Raw genomic sequence first — 23,917 nt, forward strand, 5'->3', positions numbered from 1 at the left:
TTTGGTTTCACAAAAAAGTGGTATAAATTTCTACTGCTTTCGACATCAGCAGTTGTTTTAACTCTTGGAGTATCTTCAAAATTGTGCACTTGTTATTTATTCAACCGCGATCTGTGTGAATAGATATACAGTAAGCTGTAGCACAACACCCGCATGAAATCGAAGATTTGTGATAGCCTACTTACCTTTCAAAGCTCGGAGTAGTAGGCTACATGTTTTCCAACTTTGTGTATCTTCACTATCTTTGCATTCACATTTGTGTAGGTTTATCCAATCAAGGAACACGTAGTTTCAGCGCAAACAAAGTTCCAAACCATCGCAAGGATATGTGATGACGTAATAAGATAGCAGTGTTTGCGAACAAGTGGAAGTACAAGTGCGTCCCTAGGCGGGGGATTTAGAAAGTATTTTCAAATCACTATAAATTTGCAGTGAAATAAGGTAAAAAAATGTTAAAGAAACACGAAAGAACTGATTTCCCTAATGGAAAGCGAAATCCCTTTTGGTTGCCTAACCACTTTGTTTTCAATTAGCTTCTATTCCTAGTTGTTGTGGCAAAGAATAACAACATATTCCGTTATAGTCACCATGAAAACTTATTAGGATACTGTAAATTGAAATTTATTTGTATCAAAAGGAGTTATTATCTGTTGCCGGGATCGACCTATATATTGAAACGGAGGAAAATATTTTACACTTTTCTACAAAGTGTTTCTAAGTTCTTTTGCAAAATAATGCGTTGGGTTTGATTGGATGGTCCTATAGCTTTAAAAATTGATCTTTTATTTAAAATATATATTTAATTTTTTCCAGGTTTTCCTAATTGTTAATAAGGTGACAAGATTAGTTTAGTTTTATAAAGAAAAGCGACGAAATCTGTCAACTATTGATTCCATTCGACAGGTAAGTCTGAACAGTTACGCATTAAATTTTACAAATTTAAATGCTTCTCTTTCCTTACCTAGAGACACTCAACTTTATCTGGGTTAGACAATCAGTCGTTTTTAGGTTGATTGAATGTCTTCAGACGTTGAATCGGCGTACAAAAATTGAGTTGCAGGTTGGAGTACACGCTGTTCTTCAGACCCAAGCAAACCATCCACACGAAGTGTTGTTTCAACACGCTCAAACTTGATGTAAACAAAAACATATCATTTTCATGGTGCTTGCATGCAAATAGTTGTAAGAACAACAAATCTATGTAATAGCTGAAGACTGAGAAAAACTGATTGATGTTAGGGTTAGTTGTTTTAGTGTACATTGTCAAGCTATAATTTTCCGTGTCATCCCAGACAGCAAATCAATCGTTTTTTACGTTGCAGGGATTTAGAACATCTGCAGACGTTAAATCAACGTTAAAAACGATTGATTTGCTGTCTTGGATTCTTGTTGGCATGGCGTCATTTGAGACGATTGCGATGAAGCTTTTGCTACGACAATCGCAAAAATACATTTGTAGATCTTTTGATTTTTCAATCGTGAATCTAATATTTTGAAACACAGTACCGTATTTTCAACTGCCACCCCGGACAAAATCTATCGTTAAATAAATGGGTTCTATTAACTGTGGCTCAATGTTATTTGGCATTAGTGTCTTTAATGCACGGCGTTCTAGTCTAAGTTAGCGAACATCACTGACATGAGTTTCATGCTACACGCTCATGATCTCTATCATTGCTGCATACAAGCACTGCAATGAATACATCATCAACCATGAGGCCTACGTAAAATGATTATTTCTAAGCTTCGTATTATTGGGTGTTTGATTGTTTAAAACTGCTAACAGTTTTCTCAGAATGTGTTTTTAATCGACGTTTAGCTTTAGTGGGCAGTTGAAAACTCAAAATGTATAATTCATGCGTTGTTTCTTCATCCTTATCTGGTTTGCATTAAAATATTAACATGATAGATTGTTTGAAACAAGTTTTTTTTTTATGGTCGAAATAAAAAATAGCATTTTTTAACGCACGCAAGCTCTTTTGACTACATAGCCGAGTGGTGAGAGCGCCTGCACGTCACTCAAAAGGATGCCGGTTCGACGTCTTATGAGAGCACGCAGTTGTTTCTTGACACGAGATCTTAATGCCAAAACGAAATAGGAAAAAAAGATTAGTGAATCTGAGAAATACAGCCAAAAATTAAATTGCAATGTTCTTTCTGGGGTTTTACAATTTTTGTCGAGTTCATGACACAACAAAAATACTTTTGTTTTAAAACACATCATAATGGATTTTTTTTATCAAGAAAAGTAACTTGAAACGAGACAATACCAAGGGAGAGGATCGTTTTGTGACAATTCGTCGTTTTAATTTTTCGATTTGCTTTAAGTGCTCAAGCCTGCCACCAACAGGCAGCTGTGTCAGCACTTTTTGTCCACTATGAAAATGTTTCGCTCTCTGACAACAAGCAAGCTATTCTTTTGTTGGATTTTTTAATAATGCGAGATGCACAACATGGGCGCATGGGTGTAATACAGCTTGTAGTGGGGATTTATGCTATTGAATCTCGTATTATAATCTTAAAGCACAATCTTCACTTCATGTTGCATGTTAATTTATTGTCTATGTTTTCGTGTTGACCTGCAAAGGTATTATTGTATAATATGCAATGATGACTAAGCTGTTATTTGTCTCATCATTTTCTTTGAACTTGAATGTTTGTGAGCCAACATGTTCATTGATAAATGTTACAATTTGTCAACAACAAAAATGAAATTTGATCAAACATTAACGTATTTTGTTCTGTTAAAAGTTTCTCATTTAAATTATCTCAATAACTTTTCTCTCATTGGTCGCTGTTTCCTTCAAACCACTAATTTATTTATGTAACAAACAGGTGAGACAAGTATGCCAACGACATCAGAGAGCATTGGGTCTCCGTTTGTACGTAACTTTTTACGTAAAAGCCATTATGAAGTCACAAGTCCACATGAAGGAGATGACAAGTACGTGACGTAATAAATGAAGGCATTCAGCGTGACGTGATGTAATAAATAAAGGCATTTCAACCAGGGTTCCGCGGAACCCTAAGGTTCCGCCGGTAAGTCTAGGGGTTCCGCAAGTTTACATTCAAATCCGAGAGTCTATTTTATTATTATATGCATATTGTTTAAATATAATCAAATCAGTGGCGTATTCTGGTTGATTTTGGTAGGCATGCAATGGAGGGAGGGTCATAGCCAGTGTAGGGGGGTCTGGGGGCATGTTCCCCCAGGAAAATTTTGTAAATTTGCCTTAGGTTTTATAGCTTTTCCTGCAATCTGCGCTTTACTTAGCTGATAATTGTTTGAGCTGTTTTGCAAAAAATGAGGTTTGAAAGACATCATTAATTCAATGTCTTAAGTTTATATGCCATGGTAAACATTCAATACTAGTTAGGCTAAAGCTTTTGCAATGCAATACAACGAATACCAGTTTAAAGTTTAAACCTGACCAGCTGAAATAGGATTAGATTACCTACTACCCAACCGAAAGATCCCTGGTACTCGGTGACATCGCCAATGACGAAATCTGACTGAAAACTTTGATTAGAGCTAGAGTTACAGCATCTACAGTAGAAAGCCGCAAGGACTTAAACTATGAAAACCAAAAGAAAAAAGGCCAAACAAATGCCAATCGGGAAACCAAAAAAGGCCCAATGGCCAAACAAAAATAGTCCGGCCAAAGACTTTTCAAAAAAGTCAAATTTCCTAAATTTGGTCGTAAAAAAGCCGATCTGGCAACCTTGTCTACAGATAGTGACTTTTGTTTTGCAAAAGCGACCAAGGCATGCAATTTCAAATCTGCATGCCTTGGTCACCTTTGCGCCACAGCGTTGTAAAAGAGCGGCGATTAGGCAAATTGTATTAACGCATGCTGAGCTCTCCTCTGCATGCAGGGTTGCCAGGGTCAGCAAAGTTGCTAAAGTTTGAGAACGAACAGTTGTTTCAAATATTGAAATTAAGAGAGCAAGGAGGTTCTGCTATTAATATTTTCTGTTTCTACGCATAAATTCGTTATCCCTGAAAGATTTCTGATTTCATCAAAATTGTAAGGCATGCAGTGCATGCCTTGCATGCATGGAAAATACGCCGCTGAATCAAATATTGATTAGGTTTGCCACTATTAATAAATTTGAGACACATTAGGTCTTGGCTTAACAGCCACTAACAATCATTTTATTTTTCTGTTTGAATTTACATGTACTCTAAAAGGTCGTCGTTAATATTATAGTATTCTTTTCTCAAATTTATTGATGCTTTTGTATGTATCTGCTTTACTCGGATCCCCGATTGACTATACGTTGATACGGGTTTAAAGTAACCGCCCCTTTTTTTTAATAATTAATAAATTTGCTACACTTTAACACGTTCGCTGCGATCCCGAATTTTGTTATTTTCTTGTGGTGCGATTACCTTTAACTTTCTGCTTTCCCGCCAAATTTCGTCGACATGTTTTCTTCGCTTCAAGGAGTTTTTATTGATCAAACGATATTTTTTGCATAAGGCAATTAAATTATTGAACAGGACTTCCTCGAGCTTTTAAAATTTTTTATTGGGTTCCGTTCCACCAAAAAGGTTGAAAACCACTAACTTAGTATACAGGGTGTTCATAAAGTCCTGTCACAATTCAACAAAATTTTAAAATTGTAACAGGACCTTATAAACACCCTATATGTATTCGTCAACGTGATGGATAAGTGAACATGTAGTTGTCACTGTAGGTCGATTTTTTAAAAACACGATCCCGTGTGGATTATAGTGGGGCAACATCGCTTCAACATAAATAGTTGAACTTCTCATGAATTTCTGAGCCTTACAAAATAACAAAGGAAAAGAAAAAAGTAGTAAGGCTCATTGAAGAATTAAATCAATTAAACTTTCGGAAGGATTTAGTTTCTAACATGTGGTTTCAGAGAAAAGTCGAAGAGGTTTTCACCAAGACGCAGTCTACGTAAGCTGAAGACCCGCAAGCAAAACAATGGAATTGAAACTCTCCTTGCAAGGTTTGTATTAAGCGTGGTTAACGAAACATACTGAGTCCATCACTTTCAGTACACTATTGCACCAGCTCAGTGGCCGAAGGGTATAGCCTTTGGCTCTAGTGATGGTGAGTCTGAGATCGATTCCAAGTCGGGTCACATAGAAAACTTTAAAAACGGTACCGATTGTATTCTTCTTGCATAACGCAGTGAGAATAAGCCGGGTAGCAACGTGGTGACATTTTAAATCTGATGCAAAATTTAACATAAGCCCTGTCGCTAAAAGACCGTTAGCAATAACTGTAGAGTGACAATAAATAAAACCATAACATTATTATTAGTACACTATTGTCAACCATATCTACGTGTCAAGGGCGAGATTGGGTAAAAATGGTTTTCAAATTTTTATGTTGTCCTATTCGATAATGACTTTTGCTTAAATTATAAGTTTTTTTTATCAATTATTACAATTTAGAATACTTCATGTCAACTTTCGCAGGAATGGTAATATCGTAACCAGCCTATCAAGCAAATGGCAGTTGTCTCTAAGTTTTTCCGATCAAAAAAGACATGCATTTTGTTGGCTTATGCTGTTAAAAAAAGACATGCCATGTAAAAAAAAAATTGATTGACACTGTTTCAGGCAACATAAACTGCTGATAATAATATTTCTCGATTGTTAAACAATGCTGGCTTGAATAGATAGATTTTGCCTTTCTTGCTTTTTTACAATTTGCCGCGTCGCATTGTCAGAAAGCCAGTCATAGTCCAAGCCACTGTCAGGCATTGAGCCAGCAAATAAAAAACAATGCCAGCTCGGTTGCTCTATCTAGATTCCCATGACTTGGCATTTCCTGCAGGTTACTTTCACATGCACAAACAAAAAATAATTTTAAACATAACATGAACTGAGGACAGTTTTCTTGCTAGTCGATTTGTTGGATGGAAACATGAAGTTCTTGCAATTATATTGCTTTAATGAACATCATGTTCATTTACATCAGGGGTTCTTAAACTGGGGTCCTTGGACCCCCAAGGGGTACGCGGACTAATTTTAGGGGGTCCATGAAGACCCAATGGAAATCTTAGTGTATAATTTCAAAAATGAAATAAATTTTTCAAAAAAGAAAAGATTAAGTTCAAACAACTATCCTATCAGCATCAGCCCTATCAAATACGAAGCCACAATTTCATGTTCTTGTTGAAGACAAACAGCAGCATTCTTCACATTAAAGAAATTAAATCAAAGATATTGAAAACACAATCAGCATTCGCTATTTCTTAAATTCAATAAAACATAAATTTTGTTACCAATTCATTTTAATTTTATTGCGTTATGTCCAATTCATGCTGATCAAAAAAGTTTCTCGGACTAGGCCCAAAGGAGGTCCACGCAAACCAAATTTTTTTCTAAGGGGTCCGAGTTAAAAAAAAGTTTAAAAACCCCTGATTTACATGCAGATCGCTCAAGATCTATCGGATGCAACGTATGCCAAAAATAATCATAATGTTTAAAACAGGGGCAGTAACTGGCGGCCCGCCACGCTGTTATTTCCTGTCCAAGAAAAGCATATTATCCTAGTAAGTTGGTTAAATGGTTAAACTGTGTACAAAGTAGGATTGCTCCAATGAATTGGCAAGCATGAACAAAAACTCCTTGTTGTGGGTCATAATCGTTTTGATGCTTTCGGTAATCTTGGACGCAGGCTGAAGCGGGTGTTGTTGAGTTGAATACATAGGTGTAGCGAAAAGTTAGTTTTTGGGGGTGCGAAAAAATTCTTGCCTAAAAATAATTAAATACGCCCAAATATTTTTTGCAACAAAGCATAGACCACCTGATTAAAAATTCTATACTGCTCCCAATAGTCTGGTATAATTTTACTTTAATTCTTTGAGCAAAGAATCAAAATAAGTTCAATCGTAATAAAGTTTTTGAAGCATGCTGAAAATTCTTGCCCAAATTTTTATAAAATTTGCCTAAATTTTCGACTAATAGGCCCGCACTCAAATGTCGTTTTACAAGTCTAACAGTCTTCTTCAATTTCCTTCCTTGAACCAGGCATCGACGGCCTCAGATGAATAATAATGATTAGACCAAGTGTTTCTGTTATATGTTGTATGAATGATTGTTTTTGTCTTGTCGTTAAATATTTTCAGATGAGTTTGTTTTTGTTTGCCATGGGCCTGCTTTCCAAGAATTTTACCAGTTAAGAGAGATGTTCTAGTTTTTGCCTTATTACATGGCCGAGGACTGTGTATTGTCTGGTTTTAATATTTTTAAGCAGAGATCTGGTTTCGTTCACTAGGTGTAAAACTTCTTTATTTGTCTTCTTTGCAAGCCATGAAATACGTTGCATTCTACGGAAGCACCACATCTCAAAAGCATTAGTTTTATCAGCCATTTTTGTTGAGATATTCCAAGTTTCGGAATTGTAATTGTATTGAAAAACAGGATAAATATACATTGGAAACATAGATAGGAAGCATAAAATAACTGAAGAAGGCAGAAGTTTAAATGAAAGGTGAACGAATGATTGCTTTCATTCATCACTCTACAACAGCTACATTTTTTTAGATTGCATTTTTTCAATATTGTCAGTGTAGTAGCCTATCTACAGTATGCGTTTGTTAGTGCCGATTCCAACTATCAATTCACTGTTACTGGTTTGCTCTCACTGCTTTACGCCAGCAAGTCATGTAAAGTCATAAAACGTAAAATGTCATTTAAGTAACATTTAAACGTTGGGTGTCACCAGACCTGGAATCGAACCAATATCTCCAGCAGTAATGACAGAGATACTAATCCAGCCATTGAATCAAGTCATGAAGTCTGAAGGATTTTAAGTAGGCCTACAAACCATTTTGTGACTTTTCCTTGTTGCAACTCTGCGAGGTTGTCATCAGCATTCGAAGAATTATGTCACAAGCTTGTGCATCGAATATCGTGTTGTTACATTTACGTAAGTTGACGTGAAAGTAACCAGAAAAAATAGTCTATTTACTGACGTGGTTGTTTGTAGGGCACCTGTGACGTCTTTTATCTGCATGCAGCCACCAATAGCTTACGCGATAAAGCTTGTGACATAAGGTGAGAAAGCACTCACAAAAGCGAGCTGGTTTATGAAGCAGTGAAAGTTTAGAAAGGAAAATCAATCAATCAATCAAATAGTAAATTGAACTCTGAACTCGTATGTTTGCAAAAAACATAGTTTTTCAAAAAGTGTTTGAGTGTTTGATGTGTAATAGCGCCCAGACAAGTGATGCAATAGAGCGACTTTGTTAATTAAAATTTTGTTTTGAAAGTAAATTATGTGTGCTTAATCATTCGTTCTGTCGCAGATGAAGTTGCGTATTCTATCATTTCAAGCTTGCATGTTTTCGATGAGGTATTAGAAAGAGATTTGGGATCATAACAAAAGCGTTTAAACTTTAGAGTAACTTCTTCAACACGACCGCCGACCGGATATCTTTCCTGCAACGCAACAATGGCCAACGAAACCATGTATTGTAGAATTAGAGAAATATTTTTCATCAACATATTCGCAGATTGGAAGAATCTTAGCAGATCATTGCTGCCCTCTTCCATGAAACATTTAATTTGCAATCAGTCATTAATCAATAATCATCAAACCAGCCTAGCATCATAAAATAACTTGCCGCAAGATAATTGTGTAATGTGTCTGGAAGAGCAACGTTACGTAACGTCGTTTAAATTGCAACCAAACTTGTCCAAACACACTTATGGCACGGATGTTTCTGGGATCCGTCCAGGTCTGTTTATTAGAATTCAATCTGATCTTAAAAGTGGCTTCGGATATTCTTTTAGACTGTTTGTGACATCAATGAGTTAATTGCCTCTCTTCTTGAAGATGGTTGGCGTCGCTACATTTTTTTGAATTGCGACAAAGACGCTGAGTTTTTCAAAACAGCCAGATATCTCAGGTCGCCTTCAACCGTCATCGAGTGTTTGTACCTCTCCTGCCCCGCGTCAGTTGTTGCCTGTCTGCATTTTAGTTAAGCTAAATGTATGTCGTCACTAATGCGATATTTACATGCAAACTGTAAAAATAGCTGAAGTGTTTCCGATTAAATTCTCCACTCGCCTACATGCTATTCAGCTCTAAACACGGTGAGCAGTGGAAGTAAGTCAGTGAAAAGACTGTAGGTGGAGTATCTGGTGCTTCTTGTAGTTACTTCTAAAGATCTTTCACGTTGTTTTTGTATGTTAAGTCGCTTTTGTCAGTGCAAAAGTGGATTTGTTGTTTTAGCTGTTTAAGACTATTCATGAAGCGGAGAAAATGCCTTGAATTCAAATATAAGCTTTTAGGTTAATGTGCTTGCTTAGATTTTTTTTATGTATTTATTTAGCACATTTGAAGGATATAAAAAAATAGTGTCTGCCTAGCTGATCATTATGACGTCATATAATGGCTTTATATAATATTACTGTCTGCGGCGTGACAGTAGATGCATAAAGTGGTAGAAGCATTGGCCGACAATAATGGGCAGTCCAAAATTTCACAAAACACTATCCTGTATTTTCAGGTACCATGTGTACTTTCAGAACTGAACTAAAACAATGACATGCAAGATAGAACGGAACAGTTGACGTGTGTTTCGCTGGGTAGATGTTGCACAAACTGCCCTCAAGAGAGTAGTTGTTGTATGAGAATATGTTAAAAGACAAGAAAGGAACAGTGTGAGAAAAAAAAAAACAACAAGTGTGAGAAGAACACAGGAAATTCGACAGTAGCAGAAAGGGTAGATAATGCCGGGCTGTGTGGTGTATCACCAATAGATTTATCATTTCATGTGTTCAATTTTCAAAAGTAAATAAATTGACTGGCTACCTGCTCAATGTGTTTATATTTCTATGCCCAGACAAATAGTTGATTTTTAATTCTTGCAATGCCGTCGAAATTGTCACGATCAAACACCGACACCGCCATCGTGCAGAAGAAAACCTTCAACTTCCGGAAACCGGGGAGAAAGTTTGCATTGTAAGACGACGTCATGCATTGACATGCTGCAGTTTCATACTGTCCGATAGAGTGATGTTAAAGCGTTGTTTTTGTTGAGGTCTATTTTATTTCTTGTTCGAAATAAACGCTAAGACCGCAACTATGAATTCAGTTTAACAACCATAGACCAAATGTGCCGTTGGAAGAGTGCCCACCTTTGTAAGGTCATGCGGTTCGGGCATATCCGCTAACCAGGACAGCATGATTTAGGGTATGTCGGTGTAACAAAAATGAAGTTATTAATGATGGTTTTTAATAGCTCAGGAACACGGTTTTCATCATGGTTGCGTTACCATGTAAAGGATGTTATTGTTGACGATCCTGAGTAATTAAAAAAGTACACACAGCAAGCCAATAGAAAACATTCAGATAAAAAGAAATTATCACACTTTGGTCTTCAAACGAGATTCAAATTCATTTACATTTCCTTATGCAAATCCGGGAAGCTGTGGTACTAGCAGGGTCGTAGAGAGAATGGTCTGGACTCGGTACCAATGAGATCCTTGTGCCTCAAATAAAGACACTTAAGAAAAAGGCAGTTTATCCAAAGACTACGCGGTGATTTTGCAAGTTCTCGTGCTCATAAAAAAGGTTACGAACCCCTAAAATTATCCCCTGAACTTCCCTGTCAACGCTACTTGGTATTAGTATAATATTTCATTTTTGTGTAAAGCGTTGCACGATGTATCAGAGCATACCAAAAAAGTGCTAAAAAATTTTCAGCAATATGTTTTAACTATACTTTACATAATTGATTTCCATTTCGTAGCTTCGTATGATAACGCACGATGACCTTTTAGATCCTCCAGCGATGGTTCTCTGGGAGCAAAATGCAATGGATGTGGTTTCATCTTTAACTCCAATTTGGATCTTCACATGTCTGTAAACGGAGTGCATTACCACAAGGATTGCTTCAAGTGCAGAAGGTATATATTCTACATTGGTGACTTATAGTAGCATTGCTCTAGTTATCTAGTATATCGATTGGCTATAATGTCAGATGAGGAGAAACAGAAATTACTGAACAGCGAAAAAATAACAATTATCCAACAAAATATGTAGTAATGGAAACTGAATCTAAAGTATGTTGTAATCATCTTGCCAGCCACATTACGACTTGTTCAAGGATGCATGTATCAACATCATTAGAAGCAAACCCCTGGAGAATAAGGTCATCAAATTTTAGAGTTTATTGTGACGAAATCTGTTTGTGTTCTTTGCGATCAATAGATGTTGCTCAGAGCACAAACGTTTGTATGTGTCTGAGTTTGGTCGCAGTCTTAAAGTTCCATTTTTACGTAGCTTTAACCACGACAGAAAAAATGTAGTTATGTTAGCTGTTTTACCACAAAACGCGACTGAAGTTAAATTTGATTGAAAGAGCTTCTTCCTCCGCAGCAAAGTTTGTTAAACTCATCAAGTATCTTCTTGGGAATTCCCGGTCAGGTTTTCATCTTCAACTTGTAAAATAAAATGTTGGCTGCAATGTCACAACGTCATACGTCATTTCACACCACGTACGGTAGATGCAGAAATTCACCAGGTTTGAACGGAATCTTCACTCTGCCAACTTTGGAGACCGAGACTAAATTAGTTGTTCAAAGCATCTAGACTAGAAATATGCAAAATTATGGATTGAGTTTTCTAAGAGACTTCTACAGTCTGAAGATGAAAATCATAGAACCAATAACTGAAACCGATACTCGCAGATTGTTTACCTTCATTGCAGCGCAGTTTTGCATCAGGTCAATGTTTGCTTTCTAAAAAGTCCTTGCGTTTCCTTGAATAGTTTTCTATTAAAACTTTTATTCAGATCTTTTTTGGCTTAATTTACATCGCAATGCAATCAGTTAGCGTTGGGTAGTGATAAACAGAAGTGATGTAATGCATTGATTGTTGCTTTCAGTCAAATGTTACCAGACGGTTTTGTGGATGCGACGTCATGTTATTGCCTACAATTTGTTTGCAGCAGAAGCCTAGAGACTTTGGCCAGAAACAGAAGAACCAGCACAAGCAAAAATCTGGTTAATTTTTATGTTGGTTCTACATGGATACGTTGTGAAGTTTTTCAAAACGCAGTTGAACTGAGATTCGTGGAATGAGTTGTCAACGCGCAGTGTGTTTGTTCAAAACTTTCAAATTGGCATTGAGAAGTCATGCAAGCACCGTTAGGTCCTTCGAATTGCACAGATGTTTTTCAAATCTGGAATGTGGATGGTTTATCATAGCTTTTGAAATATTTTCACTAGTTATTTTACAGAAATCAAGCTTTGTAATTAACCGGTATCGCAACAATCAATTTTTAGCCAACGTCTCAAACATCTGCAAGTTGCTTTAAGAATACAAAAAAAGATAATTTATACTTGACAAACAAAGCAGGTCTGTTGCATTAAAAAACAATAGGATTCGATGTTCAAGTTTGCATTGAAAGTGATGTTAATACTCCGAGAGGGACAACGCCTCACTCAGACCATTATGTGAGGGGCAAAAGTCAAGAATCGAATTACAAAAGGCAACAAGAAAAAGAAAGTATTAGCACATATTGGAAACATGCTTTTTTATATCACCCACATTCAAAATAGTGGAAGAGGTAATTGTCGCAGTCACCTGACTTCTCTAGTCTGTGCTACGTGTTTTGCAGCAATGACTCTGCAATATGCAAGAAGCAACAAAAATACATGAAAGCACGGCACTGAATGACTCTTGCAATTGTTTACAGTTGAAGACAAAGCAAATAAACTGGGCACTGGGCTGGTACATTTCGCATTGGCGATTTTCCAAATTCCAACTGTCAGTCAGCTTTGTGTGGCTGCACAATGGACACCGTAATTGGTGCAGAGGATAGTCATTTGCTGCGGGGAAAGCAACTGGATCGTGTATTAGTGTACTATGTGGTCGTGGAGGGACAGCCTTTGCACTCAGTGCTGCTGTGTTTAATGTAAAAAGTATTTTTGCATCCAACATGGAAGAAGAGAGTTAGTCATTGGGTTTAAGATGAATTAAGAAACTTACTTACAAATAGCCTACCGGTAATATTGTTTCAACTTCATAACAAATTAACATTTAGTATACGTAGCTTTAAGATTTTAAAGCAAGACTTGCTTAGACTTAGGTTCATACACCACATGGATAGACACTATCTAAGGTAAAAAAAAAGTTCTAAAATGCGTTTTTGGAGTTTCAAAACAGGCTTTTGTGTTTTCGCTTGCTTCTGAATGTTCATTTAAGCAATTTATTGATTCTTGCTCCATTATTGCAAAATATCCTCTTGGTGTGATGTGGCGAACAGTAAAAGCACAAAAGATAGATTGTTCTATTGAAGCGATGATGTAACAATTAGTGACGCTGGAAGCGTGTGGATGACATCACAAATGCTGATCAATCAACAAGTTTGTTATTGACAAACAAGTTTGAAAGATGACGTCACAAAGCGGAAGCGCATCGCCCACGGAAACTGGACGCGTTTTGATTCGAACGAGGATATTCTAGCCAATTGGGAATACCAAGTTGACAAGCACAGTAGAAATTAGTGTTTGTTCAAGCATGGCCAGCTAGTAGAATTTCAAGTTAGTGTTAGAAATGTAACTGCTCTCGTTACGTCAATTTAGCGTAAGACCGGCTACTATACGCTGTATCTTGTAGATGTAGATTATGTAGAAAAAGTCACGTCACTGGAAAGCCGTTCAGCTTACTAAGGGTTTGTTGCAATCTCTTCTGGGATATTTCCAGATGAGTTGGGATAATTTGAAGACTTACAAAAGTATTTACAGCTATACGACCATGAAAAATCAATGATGTCAGATCCAATACTTTCCGCACCAGTTGACTGATTTACTTCAGATATTTAGTTTAAGATGGATAGAGACATGGAACAGTGGTTCGGATTGTGTATGTATTGAGGGTTTGATATCAGCATGAAATTGTCTCCATGGTACTACCATAAGTCAATCTTGTAAATAACGTTTTAGTTTTCTAATACAGTAGCCTATTTTCATCAAACATTTAGAAAGCTGTTGAACTTATACTTGATGTAGTTGTCTTGTTTGTGTCGTTTTAAAGGTTCTACAAGTGTGGTTCTGCACAAATTAGGAAATAGTTTTATTTTCTTAGCGTTTTGTGCAATTTTTTGTTTCGTTGCTGACAACAATTCATTATGACGACGCTCCTATCTGTGCCTGCCCTAAACAATGAAAATTTGCTCCTCTCACCCACCAAATCGCGTGATGCAAGAGATTTGTTTTCATCCACTTCTTCAGATCAAAAGTCTTTAAAATATTGTTAGATTTGGCTGCTTCACAACGTCTTCACACAACCTTGGGCATTGAGCGTCCTTTGACTCCCGCTAAGGTTCATATTTTCCAAAACTTGACAACATTGTCAGTTTATGGTTCCAATTCGTCGCTGATTCGTGTAATAAATAACAGAAAGCAATGCGGGAGTTGCTTTGGTAGCGTGCTGACATTACCTACAAACACGTCACTGAAGGTTGAAGCCATGTCGCCTAAACAACTATCGACTCCTGAGCCAAAAGCGTTACGTCACAAGGACAATTGCAAAATGGAATTGTTCTCAGTTGTGACACCAGTAGGGGAGATAGATACGCCATTGAATCCGAACAAGTTGTTTAGTTCGAATCCTGTTAGTAAAGAAGTCATAGACAATTGCAGGAAGATCGACAAGGAAAAAGTGCTTGGCTTGCCTGTGATGGCTCAGCAAAGTCTCGAGCAACCAGCATGTACAGACGAAGTCGTTGGTACAAAATATAAGAAATCATTATCGATTACTATTGAAGATAAGACCTTGAACCAACCCAAGCCAGTTAGGAGGAGGAAGAGCAAATCGTCTTTTTGTGAAGAAAAGTTAAAGAGAAGAATATCTCTGCCAACAGTTTTCACTTCCAAACGAAATTCCAATCTAAGTTTCCAATCTGTCAAGTGCATGTTTCGCTGTTCATTGGGTAATCCCAAAGCATCAGAGCTTTCTACAAGAAGATGTGAGAATAATAATAATTTCTTGCGAAGTCGGTCGTTGCCAGAAATTAAATTTGGAGAACTGTCTACAAAAAACGCAAAAAACCCGAAATCTTCTTCAAGGAAGTCTTCAGCACAATGTGACTTATCGTCGGCGACATTGTCATCAACATTTTGGCCTCAGAAAATAAAACGACGTTTCAGAAGAAATCGAAGGTAATGGCTTTCGTTGAGCGGCATATGAAGTCGGTATGCGATATATGTAAACGATAACGTGATCATTTTAACGCTGTTTGCAGCTTTGTTTTCAAACAAATTTGTAGCAAACTTTGGTTACTCCCAACCCAACGGAGTTGAAATGATGTAAAAAATGGCAACTTGCTGCCACCTGTTTTATAAAAACATTAGTTTGGTAGAAATATGTTTGAAATAATAATTATCTTTGGATATCTACGGTATCATTGAATTGATACGTCGAAACAATGCTACAAAAAGCTGGCAATATATATTGTAGCGAATATGTCGTTGGGGTAAAACCAAATGGAGTTATGTCCAAAATCATCAAACTGAGATAACCGCAAAAAAATTGTTTGAATGTTCTTGATATCTCAAATGGATCAAACCAACCAGTGCCACAATACTTACAACCATGTAAGTGCCACAATACTTACAACCATGTAAGTGCCACAATACTTACAACCTTGTTTTGCAAACCTGGAGTGCTGGAAAGAACTATGCTCAAAAACCGAGACACTGCAATAAAACTAAAAGTGGACATCACATAACCCAGCTTGGTTTTACCTCAACGATGTACTCACATGCATTAAACTGATTTTGAAAACAAACCTTCGAACAAGATGTTGTATTGACGAAACGGATTTGTTTAGTCTACAGTTTGCAGTAGTCTGTTGGTGATGAATTGAAAGCAACCGCTGTTAGATTCATACTTTGATTGAAGATTTTTTTCTAACTTATTTGATTGACTTCTGTGGGAGTGGATGCGGTTCCTTGATGTGATTGGTTGCTGTACAAGTTTACATCTTTGGTATATTTTCACAATATGTTGTATTGCATACATTTGACCTAAACTGACGTTGAATCAACAACTTTTGCGATGGTTGCTCATTTGGTCACGTGACCCCATCATAAGTGATGTTTATCAACAAACACCAACACATCGCGCCGGAAGAAATCGTCTTGTGACAATTAGCTAATTATTAACTTGGTCACGTTGTTTGGAAGGTGAAAGTTGACATTTATTTTTGTGGGATTAAATGAAATCATAGTCACTGATGGCGCAAAGTAGCTTACTTTGTTACAGCATTGCTTTATGGAAGGTTTGTGCACTAACTAAAACAATACAGATTTGTTCATGTTTCCGGCCATTTCTTGCAGTATGTCTGGTTTTCATTTCCGGTCGAATCATGCCAAAAACATGTAAAGCGCTAAAATTTGTAATGCGATTGCGCTTGGTAACTTTGTTGAAATGTAGCATTTTTACAAATGACTGACTACCCTCGTAAAAGGTTTTAAGTTTTCAGAAACCATACCTGCCTAAATCCGAATTAAAAATACAATGAATCTCTAAGTAAACTTCGTTGTTACCCACAAATTAATTGTTTTTTTTCCATACTCATTAGCGCCATCTTTAAACCAACTAAATTTTGACAATTTGCCGCCATTTAGCGTTGCAAAATAATTTGTGTTCGTCTCGAATTTACTTTCAATACTTTGTAACTTTTTTTGCTTTGTTTTAACTAAAGCAAAAACAAAATTTAAGATGTAACAACAGATGTAGGTATGCAAATGGGATATTATTATGCAAAGCATGGCAACAGAAATAATAAGCACTGGTTTATTTGTCGTTTGTTGCCATACCTCAACGCAAAACAATAATAAGTACAGTGGACAAACTGTAGCTAAACTGAGATTTACTGTACGAACAGCACGCACTTGCACAGTACAGTAGTTAAAACAAAATGAAAATGGCCAACACTCAATAATTTATAATAATGTACGCATGCGGTTACCAAGCCATGGTGTATTTGGTGATGATAGTGGTGGTGGTATGTTGATAGTTACGGATGAAAAACATTTTGTGCCTTATGATGCACTTGAGAATCCTTTTTACTTTAAAGTGCTTGAACATCATTTACCTGTTGAAAAGTTTCGTTGTTCGTGATTACAAATATGTCATAGGCTTGAGTGGACTCGTGGTGATAAAGGTTTATGGCACAATATTGTATATCCAAAAGCATTCCAAAATTGAAAGTCGTTGGAGTATAGCCTACTGTAACTTGCATGCATTTCTGCAATGGCGGATTTTCCTGATTCTGTTGAGTATGATCACTTAAATCTCAACCGAACCTCAGAAATTGCGAGAATTAAAAATAACGTCGAAAGCTCTTTTGGAATCGACTGGGAATAAGATAATAGCCTACTACTAAGTGACCACGTGGTATATCAAATAAAAAATGTTCACAGGGAAAAGTAACCGCTAAAACGTGGTTTCAGTCGACTGAATCGCAGCAATCACTCATGTTATTCAGAAGCTATTAATATCTTTCATCAGTTGTCGTGGTTTTCATATTAATCGTTCTGCTCAAGGGATGACGTCACAAGATGGACTGCGTCTTGCCGCGTCATCGTGAGAAGCAGACAGAAGATTGGCAAGCCGTTTTGTTTGCTAGTGATATTGGGGTGGTTGAGCAATGATTAACAAACTAAATCTCGTACAGTCAATAATATTGCATTTTGTGGCTGGATTAGTAAGTTAGGGGAAATGAGTGAGAGTCAGTAAATCAAGAGTGGTGAGATAAAGGCAGTGACACAGTGACTGTAAGTTAATAAGAACAGTTATTCAGACAAATCAGAGGTTAATGACATAAAATAATGTACAAACATTGCATGTATAGCATAACTTTTATTTTAGCCCTTTATCAATATCTAGTTCTTTTGCTTGGTCTGGACTCTGGAACAGTCTGATCACAAGACGAATGTTTGATATTGCAAAGTAATTTTACCATTTTGGATTTACCGCCTTGTTTATGGCAGCTTGTGTTGTACATTTCGTTTTTCCAACCATCGTACGGACAAGTTTAAAGCTTTTGGACTTGGCCTACTGTATACCAAAAGTGACAAATTGTAAGCGAACTTTACCATGGCCCATCATCAAGGCAATGATAAAGTGTTTCTCGGCAGCCGATTTGTAGCAAGAATTGACAGCGATAGACACCGTGTTTCGCCCATGAGGCTGGGCTCGTCAGTATCGCACCACTAATAGTGCTGATAGCCGGGAAGAACGCCCCCTTCTTCGCAATGATAAAGTGTTACTTTATACATGTACAACAAACACTATCACTCGATGAAATCATAAGTTATCAATCAATACGTCATTCGTAAGTTGAAAAAAGTGATTGGTTTATTGAGATGTAGGTTAGAGTGGGTCGCATCAAGGCTGGGAATATTTTATAGCTTGTTATATTGCAAATAAGAAATATATTTCATTACCACTGTTAACGGAAATTACAACATCTTAAGATTTTTCTTGTTTGTAAAAATATTTTACAAGAGTATGAAAGACACGTACAAAAGTTTTCTGAGAAAATTGAAAGTATTAAATACAGAAGAATCTAGTTGTTATGTAAAACAAGAAGCTAATTTCTCTTAGCTCAACTCATCAGTCCATTAACATTTCATGCAAAACATCAGCCATATACAAATAGACCAGGTCTCACCGTATAACTATATATGTCTATCTTATAATACTCGAATGTCGTTTCTGCTAATCACAGTGTCCGCAGCATATTTTGATTCTTGCGGATGTTTTCTACGTCAGACTATGAAACTCACTGTATCATTGTAGTGAATCTGCAGTCCAACTTCATAATTTTCAAAATTCTAGCTTCGTATTTATATTGGTTATTAGAAGTATTGCCTGTGACTTGTCGGGGTGCTCCATATTTTTGAGTTTCGTTAAAGTTGATTCCATATTTGTTTGTACAGTATATTTGATGTTCAAAAACGTCCTTTTGACGAAACCTACTCATGAAACCTGAATCACATTTTGTGAGTTGCGTGCTTGTGTAAAAGCATTGTATCCATGGGGCATGTTGAATTTCTTGATTGTATCGAATCCGACAACTAATAAGTCTACCGGGAACGTTTACAAAGAGATGCCCACTTATGATAGTTCTTGTTCCAACTTCGAAAGTTTAACAACACTTTGTTTAAATTGAAACTAATCTTGGTGAACTCAGAGAAATTCCTAAAGCATTTGATTAAAAAACTGTAAAATTATTTGCGTTGAAACTTCCAATCATGCCGGAAAAGAAGAAACATAATGCTGCGTGCTCTCTCGCCATGTCCAGGGCCAAAAAGGCCCTTCAGAACCGGTGGGTCACTATCTGCGCTTCATGCTCACAATTTCCATGTCATTGACGGTGTGATAACATTTAATGATCAGGGATCACACATACTACGCAGAGATCTAATACTAAAGAAAAACGTGGGAACAAAAGCTTTTTCATTGTCAGTAGTCAAGTTTTGGAACTTTCAAGAAGAGCACTTTTCAACAGCACTTCAGATTCATAAACTGCTTGGCCTTGTAAGGCAAAAACAATTCTTTATTTTTCGTTGACAAATGTATTTCTAGGATTGAGAAAACAAATTATCAAAGATTAGACAAATTAAAGGCATTAACATTGCAATTTTTAATTTGTAGATGTGATGCTCCACTGACTCTAAAGACTGCGAGGTAAGTTGCTTGCTGATTGATAAAGTTTTGTGACAACACAACGCTGGCTGCCAGATGGTTCTCAAGTTTCCAGTAGCCTAGTAGGTTGTAGGTGATGGAGTCATTTCAACGTCAGTTTTGTGATTATGATCACTCAAACTTGTTGTATCGTGAAACATATCCCGTTATCCACGCATGACTGAAATCAATCAAATCTTGTTTATTCACATCATGTGGTAGTATTTCTAAAATTTTTCTCAAAGTACTTGAAGGCTTACTTATATCAAAACTTATTGTACCATCAAGGTTCAATAGACAGTTATACGCCGGATGAGCTTATATTTAGTTAATGTATTTAGTTAATCATGGCAAGCTGTGTCTTTATCTGTTGTGTAATGTAATTTCTAGCAGTTATAATTTCATCAATGAGTTTTGTAGATGTTTCACAAGGGTTAGATGCATCGTCAAAAACGTTTATTAGTTTTCATATCATGACAAACATTGTGTTTTCATTCGTCTGTATGTTTCAAATTTTTTCTGAAGAAGTTATGGTGTCATGATTTTACAGTGTTACATTTTAAACTTGCGATGACGAAACAAATGAAAGTCACTATGATGCCATGACTAACTCCCATGGCAAGGAAAATATTCTTCTTCAAAATTCCACGTAGTAATTCGCTAACGTAGCTTATTTTTTGTAATTTAACATCATGAAAGTTGTACCAAGAAGAATGTATCTGATGATATCAAATGCGGGTTTCTGCATCTGTAGTTCCGCACTAGCGATCGCGCGCAAGCACGACAATGTTGAACGCTCAATTGGGATTGAACAGAAAGTTTGAAAAATAAACTCAGTCACGTCAATTAATGACATGTGATGTTAAAGCAATGCAAATTTATTTTTGAACATTCTGGACGTTCTTCAGTGATTTTCAAAAGCTTCCAGCTTCGGTTGCCAACTTGTCAGGTTAATTTTGTGGTTCATTACTTGTCGATTGAGTTGAGTCTGTCACACCTGTCGGGAATCAGCAGCATAAGATAAGTGGAATTTACACAAGTTTTTGGAATAAATCAAGGTTGAAGTATAGATAACCCGATTTCTGAAGAGGCAGTGAAAGTGTTACCTCTGCATTGCGTAGGGCCTGCTGTTGCGCACAGCTTGCATTGGAATTTAGGATAAAGCGATTTGTTTAGAGATTTTCTGTCGAATCATCGAGATTATCCCGGTTCCTTTCTGCAGATGGGGTAATGCATACGCTTTCTCAATTGACTTTTTAACCTTTTTTTGTAGAAATTTACCATTAGATAAGCATATCCGTGTTAGTCGTTTTTGTGGTTAGACATTTCCCTAACATAAATTGAAAAATGAAAAAGGTTAAATTTGGGTTATTTTTTTCTCCCAATATAACCCTGCCGTTGCCTCCCATTTCGCCTGAGTATTTAAAAAAATTCCCTCAAACCTTTCCCAATGGGATGAAAAGCAAAGAGCTTGAACCTGCTATTAATGGAGTACTTACGACACCATCTGGATGGATTGCCAGGACACCATCATTCACTAGAGAGCGCTGTAAAAGCAATGAAAATGATTTGGATTATTCTCAAAAACGATTAAGGTGATGTCCGCATTGGTATTAATTATTTGCTTTATCTTGCCTGACGCAATTTTCAGTGGCCAAAGTGTAACAACTTTTTCGAATTATATCTATCTTTTTTGTTTGTTTAATGTGTCGAAAACGATTCGTGATCGATCACGTTCATCTTGCAAAGTCTTTTTTATCGTTTACCTGTTTTTTAAATTTTTTCTTGTTTTATAGCCAATGAATCCCCTCATTGCAACTTAAACTACGCTGTCGTATCCACGGATGACTTGGATAAGTCAGAATCTCTCGTTTAATTCTAGCCTACATCTTTTAGTTCTGATTAATGAATGTGAACGTTCAAGGTTTTTCTCAAATCCTGTAACTGATTTAGTCGCACTAACTCGATTAATTTTATCAAACATATCATACCAAATAATGTTAGACTGTCAATGCAAGTTTGTAAAAATGTATATCAGAAAGCGAAAATGCATGAATATGTTCTATGTGAGGTTCATGTTCAAGATAAGCAGATTAACCTAAATTGTTATTTGCCTTTCGGTATAAATATTTTGAAATGCTAGATATTTGCACGGAACCTAGCTGAGTATAGCCTACTATTGTTTTTCAGACCCTGTAAATTATCACCTTTTGCTATTTTATTGTGATTAGTTGATTGTACTGTACAGTATAATGTCAAAGATTAGATGATGGTTTTATCATCTATTGCACTATTCACCACTTCCGGCATTAGAAACATTTTGACGTCAGTATATTAGTGCTCTGCCAAGTGACTAGTGCAGCAAACACTTTTGCTCTGGTTGCTGTGATGACGCATATGAGATGTAAATCAGCTTATCAGCTTGTTAGCAGATAATGTAGTTAGAGTTTGTAAAGCTGTTGAAGTCTTTGTGAAGCTCAATCAGTATGGGTGAATAGAATCGCGAAGCCCCACGAGGGAAAACATTGGCAGTTTCCATGATTTAGATTCCTAAAAAGAATGTAAATGGTGATTATGAACCACAAAGAGTTCAATGGAAGCTCGATTTTATCGTGTGTGACATTACAAGGGTTGCCAGTTATTTTGTTTGTTGCCGTTCAGTCATGTAGCATACACGATGCAAGATGCATTTACAATTACAGTAACAGTCTCTGATCGTAATTGCGTAAGCGGTGCTGCCGCAGTTTCGTTTTAATATTGTTGCAAACAATATCAACCATGACGTGATTGCGGTGATGATTTGACGACGATGATAGTTGAAAGTGTGAATGAATGAATTTTTATTTTACGTAGGTATGACGCTTATGCGTCAGGCGATGTTTGCAATGACGTTGATAGGTACTCGATTCACGTAATTGACGTAAAAGTAACTCACACAGCTAAGCAAAGCAGAAGTTAAACCAATGTAAAAACGATCAATGCTGTCTGGGAATTTTTCATGCTGAATATTCGAAATAAGCTAGCCTTGACAGTTTATGTGAAATCGCCTAATTGTTTCGCGTTTTGGGCCATGGTTAAAATTTTCTTAAATGCTGAGAAGGTTATTAGTTAAAGTCTGAAGAGCTTTTGACGACGGTTAAATTATAGCTGCTATGGCCAAATCTAAAACTAATCAAATATGAAAACTTCAGACGTTTTCAAGAATTGCGAACTCGTTAAATTGTGGTGTTCGAAGACGCATGGATGATATTAAAAGCAAAGGCGGAGTAAGCAATAAGGGCTAGTTGCTGTATGGTGTTTATTTGGTGCTTGGTGGAGCTTTTGAAAATATAAAAGTTACATTGGGGCAAAAGAGGACGGTGCCGACTAGATCAAAACAGTGAAAAGGGCTGGAAATGGGACAGTGGTCATAATGTCGTTAAAAAATTTCCACATCTAGTTTCGGATATTAAATTTTCGTTGTAAATCGAGTTTGTTAAATTGACGTCTCATGCTGGCAAATCAACGTTGAATAGTTGACACTTTCTCTTCAAATCTTTCGCGCTTTTTTCCTGTCATTAGAGCTAGAGGTTATGATGACGTCACAAACTATTTTTGGTCAAGCGAAACGAGCTCTTCCAACTGCAATATAGGATAATTTGATTGGCTGTGCACGCTTGTTTATTAATTAACGTTTGACGAAAACATCCAAACGTGTACTCAAGGATTGTTGATAAACGTCTGCACCATTTTAATCGAAGTTGACCGCCTAGGTATTCATCGAAACCGAATACGCTGCAAAACTCCTTAGACTTTGGTAAACATCCCTTATACAAAGATCCAACGTCTGCAGACATTGAATCAATGTGAAAATGACGTATTTTGCTGTCTGGGATCTGACACATTGGCAGTGTGACGTGACGATGTGGTTTGACACCAACAGTTTGTAGTTAGCCAACTTATTCATCACGTTAGCCGTCACGGGTTGGTTTGCAATTAATCGTCAATGCTAATATTTGCTAGTGGTCGCAAATATAATTAGTCTGCGAGTTTTGCCATCAAAGTGGCTTGGCTCGACACCATAGACGGGTCAATAGCGTCTGGGTACGAGGGGACATGGTCATGCAGTTTATCAATGGCACTTGACGTTAAACAGACATAAGAAAGCAGAACTATTGCAGGCTAGGACCAGACATTTAGAATTACCAATTAAGTTTCATTGCAATGTTTAATTG

General features: G+C 36.8%; 1 protein-coding gene across 2 annotated transcripts in view; it reads left to right on the top strand.

Moving 5' to 3' along the window:
• Positions 1–2,835: 2,835 nt before the first annotated feature.
• Positions 2,836–23,917, top strand: part of LOC145764774 (rap1 GTPase-activating protein 1-like) — a 33,232-nt gene continuing 12,150 nt past the window's right edge. The window contains exons 1-4 of one of the 2 annotated variants that reach the window (XM_082576445.1): positions 2,836–2,944; positions 4,894–4,983; positions 10,781–10,906; positions 19,674–19,706. In XM_082576445.1, coding sequence (XP_082432571.1) covers positions 2,847–2,944; positions 4,894–4,983; positions 10,781–10,906; positions 19,674–19,706 — 347 coding nt within the window. In that variant the 5' untranslated portion in view covers positions 2,836–2,846. Of the gene's footprint in view, positions 2,945–4,893; positions 4,984–10,780; positions 10,907–18,969; positions 19,345–19,673; positions 19,707–23,917 lie in introns of those variants that run through there. The other variant, XM_082576446.1, reaches the window with a different exon arrangement.

Source organism: Aplidium turbinatum, chromosome 2, assembly GCF_918807975.1.
Source record: "Aplidium turbinatum chromosome 2, kaAplTurb1.1, whole genome shotgun sequence".
NCBI classification, from domain to species: domain Eukaryota; kingdom Metazoa; phylum Chordata; class Ascidiacea; order Aplousobranchia; family Polyclinidae; genus Aplidium; species Aplidium turbinatum.